The 8,991-nt window shown below is 47.6% G+C and overlaps 1 protein-coding gene across 1 annotated transcript; it reads right to left on the bottom strand.

Moving 5' to 3' along the window:
- Nucleotides 1-3,852: 3,852 nt before the first annotated feature.
- On the bottom strand, nt 3,853-7,617 carry LOC140389422 (uncharacterized). The gene is made up of 2 exons (XM_072473566.1): nt 7,273-7,617; nt 3,853-6,266 (listed from the first exon to the last, which is right to left on the bottom strand). Exons 1-2 carry the CDS (start codon nt 7,393-7,395, stop codon nt 4,968-4,970), a joined length of 1,422 nt encoding a protein of 473 aa, XP_072329667.1. The 5' UTR covers nt 7,396-7,617; the 3' UTR covers nt 3,853-4,967.
- Between the last annotated feature and the right edge of the window lie 1,374 nt (nt 7,618-8,991).

Below are 8,991 nucleotides of genomic sequence, written 5' to 3'. Positions count from 1 at the left end.
ACCTTGAACATTTCAATAAGATCACCACACTCCCTCCCTTATCCAGTGCAGACTCGCAGTTTCTGCAGCCCCTCCTCTCGATGAAGATGTCCAATTCCACCAACCAGATTCTCTGCCGTTTAACACTTGCTCTCTAATGTCTGAATGTCTTCCCGATAAACGATGATAAAAAATGTTCCCCAGAATGACAGACGGGACCAGTCCAGTCTCCTCTACAAATTGGATTTCCCATCCTGAGATTGGATCTCTATTCCTCTGGTTAGACAGATCCCTTCACTGCTTTGACACACGGTGCTGATGGCTTCAGACACTCACCCAGAGGAACCCACAGAGAGTCAAATATGAGAATGGGGAGGCTCCCGAGGATTAACAACCGGCAAAGTGAATATTTAATCTGGGACCTTGGAGGGCCTTTAGTTCCTTCACGACTGGATTTAAAATCAGGAAAATTAATAGCAGAGTTTTACCGGGGTTAATGGAGTTTATCATTTCTCTCCACGCTGTGTACTGTAAAGGGCCTTTGAACTTCCCGATAGTCAGGACGGCAGCAGAAACTGAGAGTTGGTGACTCTCATCACTAATTCTTTATAAAAAATAAAGCAATAAGTTTGTCAGTCGATTTTAGAACGTATGTAAATGGTCACGTTTTCAGCATTTTTGATGATAGAGAAAATGTACAAAGTGAAATATTAATCACGTTTCTATAACTGAGAAAGGGATAACTTGGAAATTCAAAGGCAGAGAATGGAAACCCCCATGTCCTGAAAAAGGTTCACAGTCTGATAACAGATTAGTAACCGGGATATCACAAATCACAGGAGAAGATAAACATTTAGCCTGTCCACTTGTTGTTTTACAAACAAAGTTTGTAGAACAAAGACAGTCTGAAAACATCTGGAACTTAATGTTCATCCTTAATAACTGATCCCACAACCCACCGAGAATCCTGCTCTCCTCTACTGGCATCTTGAATATCTCTGATTTTAGTCACACCCCCATTGGGAGCTGGACCTTCAGCTGCCGAGGTCCTGAGCTCTGGAATTCCCTCCCTGATCCTCTCCTTCTCTCTGTGTCTCTTTCTTCCTTAAATACTGTCTGTAAAATTCACCCCCATTATCCGTATTAATATTCCCTTCTGTGTCTCTGTCTCAATTTGTGAACATCTTTGAGACGTTATATTACATTAAAGGCGCTATCTTAATACAAGCCTTTGCTGTTGTGGTTGTTCAGGACACAGAGCCAGTTTGTATTATAGAATAAAAATAGAACCCGTTTTACCTTTAACGTCTGATTTTTCTCGGGTTGCTCAGGGACATGGATGACCCATACCTTGGATACATGGGCCATGTGACTCTCTCAGGGTCAGTCGGAAGGTCACAGACCCTAACAGCCAACATCAGGCAAGTGATCACTTCCAGCCTGGGAACCAGGTTGTATTATTTACCTGACATCTTGCCATTTATACAATATTGTGGAGCAGTTATAGAAAATCTAATACTGTTTAACCACGGCCATAAAGATAGTTATAATAAAGCAGTTGTGTGTAAATTACAAACATAATTGTTGCCGTTCGAAGAGTAATCCTTTCAAGGTGAAGTCACATGAGATCAGAGGAGAGCTGGCAAGCTGGATACAGAACTGGTTTGGGCACAGAAGACAGAGGGTGGCAGGAGAAGGTGGTTTTCTGAATGGAAGGCTGTGACTAGCGGCATTTCACAGGCATCAGTTCTGGGGCCTTTATTGTTCGTGGTGTATATCAATAATTTGGAAGATAATGTAGCTGGTCTGATTAGTAAGTTTGCAGATTACACAAAAATTGGTGGATTGGGGATAGTGCAGAGGATACAGCAGGATATAAACTGGTTGGTGTCTTGGTTGGGGAAATGGCAGATGGAGTTTAATCTGGACAAGTGCGAGGTAATGCACTTTGGAAGGTCCAGTACATGTAGGAATTACACAATAAATGGTAGAACTCTTGTGTGTACTGACAGGCAGAGAGATCTGGGTGTGCATGCCCACTGATCACTGAAAGTGGCAATGTATGTGGATAAGGTGGTCAAGAATGCATATGGCATGCTGGCCTTCATCGGTTGGGCCACTGAATATAAAAATTGGCAAGACATGTTGCAGCTGTACAGACAGGGAGGGGAGAAAGGGGGGGAGAGACGGGGGGGGGGGAGAGACGGGGTGGAGGGGAGAGACATGGGGGGGGAGACGGGGGTGTGGGGAGGGGAGAGACGGGGAGACACCCAGTCAGAATAGTAACATGGAATGTGAGAGGTTAGGGGGACTGGTGAAGAGATCAAGGGTGTCTACACATTTGAAGAACTTAAAGGCTGAAACGGTGATGCTGCAGGAGATCCGTCTGAGGGTGAAGGATGAGGTGAGGCTTAGGAAGGGTTTGGTGAGCCAGGTGTTCCAATCCGGATTCGAAAGCAGGTCTTGGGGGCGGGTGGGGGGGGGGGGAGTGGTGGCAGTATTGGTGGACAAGAGGGTGCAGTTTCAGATGGAGAAGGTGATGGCAGATCGGGGGGCCAGTACGTGATGGTGACAGGGGAGCCAGAGGGTAGATCGGTGGCACTGCTGGGCATATATGGCCCCAACTGGGATGATGTGGGCTTTGTGAAGAGGGTGCTGGACGCTGTCCCTGATCTGGATACCCATGAGCTGATAGTAGAGGGTAATTGAAACATTGTGCAGGAACCAAAGGTGGACAGGTCTCAGCTGTGCTTGCTGACCCAGTCGGGGAAGGGGATGTGTTAAGGCATTGGTGGGCTCATGAGTGAGATGGGAGGAATGGACCCGTGGAGGTTCTTACACCAGAGTGAAAGGGAGTTTTTCTCCCCGGTACACAAGTGTGCTAGAGGATTGACTTTTTCATGGTGGGGAAGGTGCTATTGGCTGGAGCTAGGAGGTCGGAGTACTCAGGAATCGTGATTTTGGATCATGCTCCGCCATGGATGGATGTGGTTTTGGAAAAGGGAACAGCCCAGAGGCCGGGGTGGAGAATGGACAGGGGATTCTTAGCGGTCCAGGGCTTCTGTGATAAGATCAGGAATGTGATTGAGGAATATATGGGGTTCAATTGCAAGGGACAGGTTTCGCAGTTGGTGGTTTGCGAGGCTCTGAAGGCAGTAGTGAGGAGGGAGATGATCTTGTCCAAGGCTAAGGTGGATAAGGATGAGAGGGTGGAACTGCAAAAACTGACAGAGGAGATTTTGGAGGAGGATGGGTGGTATGCCAGGACCCAGACCCAGATCTCCTGGCCAAGGGGAAGGAATTGCAGGTGAGGTTTGACCAATTGTCCACGGGGAAAGCAGTTGAGAAGGATGAAGAGGGCTGTCTTTGAGTGCGGGGAGAACGCATGACCAGTCAGCTCTGGAGGGAGGAGTCGAAGTTGGAGATAGTTTGGGTACGGGATAGAATGGAGTAGCTGGTGGTGGCCCCAGAGCAGATTAATAAAGTATTTGAGGAATGTTATAGGGAGCTGTATAGGTCGGAGCCACCGGAGAAGCGGGGGATGAGGGAGTTCCTGGATGGGTTGGAGTATCCAAGGCTGGGAGAGGAGGATAGGGTAAGGTTGGAGGGACTGGTGGGGGAGCAGGGGGTGAAGGGGATGATTGGGAGGATGCAGGCAGGGAAGGGGGAGGGGCCTGATAGGTTCCCTTTTGAATTTTATACAAAATTTAAGGACAAGCTGGCGCTGTTGATAAGGAGGGGTGTCTTTCTGCAAACGATGGGGCAAGCTTCTATCTCATTGCTGCTAAAGAAGGACAAGGAACTGGTGGAGTGTGGATTATAAAGACACATATTGACAAAACACAATTTTCTTTACCCGTCAGTCTGGCCTCAATAAAAGTCGAGATGGATTTGCAGGTATAGCATTAGTTATTTTATTTGACTTGCAAGCCTGACTCAGTTCACAGCGGTACAAAACACATCCTGCTTTCTGTACCTCCGGAATCAAGTGAGTCTGTAGGACAAAGGAATCTCTACTGATACATTCAAATGGCATCAAGTTTCACATACACGATTCCCATAGGTCATCCTATACCCCTCCTGACCTGGCCATACATCCTAATTGGCTCACTTCCAATCCCTTCCTCTGGCCCCCTATGACGCAGCATCCTTTTCTCCTCCTTTGCTGGACACTCCTCCCCCTTGCTTTGCCATGCATTCTGAAATCCTTTGTCTGTGAACTCACCAGAATGAGACTGGCCTATCTCTACATTACAGTAACTAATATTTCTAAAACAATTATTTTATATCACATTCGAATTCCCTCCTTTTATCATTCCATGATAACCGAACTATTCAATCCATAGCTACGGTCCCTCATCTAAAAAGATCTGTCGCTGCATTTCCAATTCCAATGACAGCCAAGATTTTAGGGGCGTTGATCTGTTCCAGTGCACCCCGCATTCTACCCATCACACATTTAAGGATGGCTGGGCCCACAAAGATGCAGCCAATAGCCACCACTAAATACATGGCCATATTTATCAACCAGTCCTTCCAACCTCCAAATCCCCAGTTACCCCAAGAGCCAAGGTCCTGCATTCTGTCCAGGTGATCCCGTATGTGATCCATAAATTTAGTGATGTTAGCGGTTAGGTCTTGAACTCCCATGATACACTTGCCCTGTACTATGGCACATACCCCACCCTCACGGGCCAGATGATATTCAAGAGCATACCGGTTCTGCATTGCAAACAACCGCAGCTGAGACAATTCCTTGGTTATTGCCCCGAGGGCTCCCAAGGTTTTGTTTCCCAGGACGGTAAGGCCACAAATAAAATAATTCCTATTGCTGACAGCCAAGGAACCTCCCACACCTCCCAGTGTCAAGACGCTCAGAATCCCCCATCCGGCTGAGTGGCCCCGGTTGGGTGCGAGAACCTGAGGTTTTTTCTCGTTCTCGCAGAATTCAGCTGAGACTGCCCAGCGTGCTAACTGATTATGCAGCATCACGCCGAGGGGCAGGGGACTGTGGTAGGGACTTGAGTCCCAATAGCAATTTGGCGGGGAAATGGAGGTGACAAAACATTGGTCGCTGTGCCATTAAATAAAAAGTAGTATCCTTGCTCCGTGTACGGGCTAGCATCACAATCAGTATATCGGTTGCGTAGGGATCCCCCAGTAGCCCAGTTTATCCAGCTTTGGAACGCCCATTCGGGCCGCCAAGCAATGCGGAAAGCCCGAGTCCCAACAGTGATATGAGAGACATTTGCCCAGCCACAAAGGAGCTGGAGGCCGGCATTCAATGGAACGCAGGTGGTGTTGTAACAAACGCATTGGCCAGACGCCTGAGTAATATGACACCTCCTGTCTGTACAGGTGGGGAACAGATATGTTATATTCGTTTCCACCTCTACCAGCAAACAGCCGTACCCGTCACTGCTGAAACAATTCTCGTACGACCGGGAGTCCCTATTGGGAGTGAAGTGGCTAGGTATGTACGCCCTCCACCGTTGCAGCCTATCATACTGTGAGTGGGAATTATCCCGAGGCAGGGAAATAGCCGGTGGTGCTGAACCCGGATCGTAAGGAAGAGTGACTTGCTCGGGCGGTGGCTGGGAATGTTGACAATGAACCACCGTTTGGGGAGTGCCCCAAAGCAGTGAAACCGAAAATAACCTAGACACCGATGTGGGGTTCGGGTAGCAGACAACCCGTCCCTGGCCATACAAGCGGTGGTAAATCTGGTAGAAGAGATTCATACTACCCAGGTTTTCCTCAGTCTGGGCCCTAAATGACTTAAGTGTATCCCCTGATAACCTACGTTCTAGTTGTACTCCCCTTCTCACATGCCCCGTCCTCTCTCTAGTCCCCCTCTCTCTCTCACAACCTCTTCCTACCCTCTCCGCACGGTCTGACTTTACCTTTGTGGCACCAATCTTAACACATCCAAAATCAAATTTACATGTACTCCAAAAACAAGGCAATGTCCATGTAATGTTCCCTTCCCATCGCCGGGACCGGTGCAATTGCTTCATGAGTCCTGCATTGTCCGTTAACCTGATGACCTTCCATGAGTCGATATCATGTCCTCGTATATGGGGGCAGCGAAGAACATCACCTTTGCATAAATGAAATGTTGTTGTAGTTTGGTTGGGGTTACAAATGTAGATGATATTTCCCTTTTCCATGTCCGTCGCCGATGTCACTCCAAGCGAGGTGAGGCCGAATATCACACAGACGGTGCGTAGCCACCCCATCATGCTCCACACCTGTAAAATAGCACTGGGGAAGGGAGGCAGGTTAATCTGTCCAAGAAAATGAGGCCCGTTGTCAGAATTTAACTGAGCTGGTATACCGTACCGGGGAATGATTTCCGCCATCAGAACTTTAACCGCAGTAGCAGCTTTATTATCGATAGTCGTATACACCTCGACCCATCTACTGAACACATCCACAATGACCAAAACATATTTATAACATTAACACCTTTCCAACTCAATGTAATCAATTTGTAGCGTCTCAAAGGGACCACTGGGCAACGGGGTTTGCCCCATCCCAAAAGGGATACCTTTGCCGGTGTTGTATTGCTGACAAATCAAACACCGATTACTGATACTCTGGGCCAACCCCTGCATTTTAGGGCGCCACCAAGTGTCCAGCAACAAATCACTAGTCCCCCGAGCCCCACAATGAGTTGCAAAGTGTACACATTCAATGACCCATAAAGCCAGTACATCAGACATACAAGTCTGATGTGCAGGCGTGGTCCATAAAGAGGAAACAGAATCATATGTACAACCTAACCGTTTCCACATTTGTTTATCACTCTCAGGAGCGTCCTCCTGTAACCTTATGATGTCTTGGATGGTTGGCATTGGCTTGTCAGAAGCAGACCTATTTATTGCAGAACGTTTAGTCTGACCTAACATTTTAGACACCATCACTTGGTGAATTTGTGCGGCTGTCTGCGCTGCACAATCTGCTTGTTGATTACCAACGTCAAGTCGGGTCTTACCATTTGTATGGGCAGCGCATTTAATGACGGAAATCTGCGCGGGCATAAGGAGGGCTTGTATTAGGTCATTAACTAAACCCCGGTGGGATATTTGACCACACATAATCATGTCAGGTTGTTCTGACGGAATATCACTCAAATCGTCCCTTATTGTGGTAGTTTCCTGAATCAAGGCTAAACAGTCGTGGCCAGGTGCGTCTTCATGGACAGGGGGACCGCTAAGAAAACAGGCTGGATTGATAGTGGTACAGTGTTTAAATGTCAGACGTGGATTGTTCAAAAAGTATATCTCATACCTTATTCTGACGAGCTGCGGTAAGATGCTGAGTCTGCAGTTGCCTCAGTAGTATGATGACCAAATGGGAGCTATACACCGTAATATCCTGTTGGAGAGTGAGAGCATGTAACGGCTGTGCCATGGCATTGATTGAACGTAAATCCTGTACTAATCGGTACTAGTCTGGCTTGGCTGGTTTAGGCACAGCAAGTATGGGGGTGTTACATTCTGATCGGCAAGGGACCAAAATACCCTGTTGCAACAGCTCTCGGATTAATTTGTCTATAGATGGGGCAGCTTGGGGTTCCAGGGGGTATTGCCGAATGGAAGGCAGCTTTACATGGTCCTTAATCATTACCTTAATAGGTGTAATATTTGTCTTTCCCACTTGTGATGGGTATTCCGCCCAGACCTGTGGATTGATATATTCCAAAACATCACGTTCCCGGTGATGCTGCAGTTGAGTGTTAATCGTTTCAGGGACCTCAAAATATTTTATGGCAGTGCCGTCTGGCGTGATTTGAAGTGCGTACTCTGTTGGATCTGAACGATCCACTGCCCTCCTTACCATGGGCCCCAGATCCCTGGCATGGTACTGGTCGTGGACCTGACGTGTAACATGAGGGCTTACCGAAGCTGACTGTGGCCATAAATGTGGTGGTATTGTAACAAAATCGGCTGTACCTTCTTTTTCCGTGACTGTGGCTGTAACTTTGACTGGCCATTCGGTCCCAATTAATGGCCGGTATTTGTCCTCCAATTCCCTGTTTTGTCCGGTTCTGTCATAGGCCAGGGTAACGTGATGCAATGAATGTTCAATGTCTAACGTCCACCACTGGGGGGTGATAGAAATATAGTACTGTTGTCTCATCCTCCATGATTGAACCGTTACCCCTTCGTCTCCGCACTCTAGCTGTAGCTGGAAGATACACAGTAAATCTTGGGCCAACAAGTTACAGTCCAATCCAGTAGTCACTACAAACTGATGATCTGCAGACTTATTCTCGTAAGTGACTGTCACAGGTTCAGAAATAGGATACTCACACACCTGTCCTTGGAACCCCGACAAATGCTGGGTGTGGTCGGATAGTGGTAGTCGAAGTTCTGATTGCACAGAAGACATGGCTGCTCCAGTGTCAATTACAAATGAGTGATGTTGATCTCCTATCTGCAGAGAGATAATAGGTTCCCTGTCCGATTGGAGAGTCCTTATGGCTAAATTAGCTAGTCAATCCTGTATTGGGAAAGGGTTTGCCTGGGAGAAGTCAGTATCTCATCTGTCCTCCCCTTGGTGGGTACCCCCTCCTTTGGGTCTGGTAGTCTTGTTCTGTTGCCTGCCTTTTAAAGGGGCATTCCTGTTGCCAGTGATCTGCATGGCCGCAATTAAAACATGAATTGTTCCCTCTATATCTGCCCCGTCCTCTTCTCCCAGTAGTCCAATGGCCCCTCAGAGGGGACGGCGGTTGTAAAGTTATTGGTACTTATGGTGGGCCATAAAGAGGAGCTCAGGGTCCATTTGGGTGGGACCTTGCTGATCCACCCACCCAAAGTCACAATATTGGGGTTCCAGCTGGTAAGCCACCGTTTCTGCCGCTGGTTGGGGTCTCAGATCATCATTTTTCATTACATACTCAGTCTTAATCTTTGTAACTGAGCCTCCTTCCTAGCCTACACCCTCATTCCAATAAAATCTGACTGCCCTGGCCATTTGAGAAGGGTCGTTCTCTGTCCAATTCAT

Source organism: Scyliorhinus torazame, chromosome 14 (genome assembly GCF_047496885.1).
Source record: "Scyliorhinus torazame isolate Kashiwa2021f chromosome 14, sScyTor2.1, whole genome shotgun sequence".
Classification (NCBI taxonomy): domain Eukaryota; kingdom Metazoa; phylum Chordata; class Chondrichthyes; order Carcharhiniformes; family Scyliorhinidae; genus Scyliorhinus; species Scyliorhinus torazame.
The sequence above is the reverse complement of the archived record's forward strand: the minus strand, read 5'-3'. Positions and strand labels throughout refer to the sequence as shown.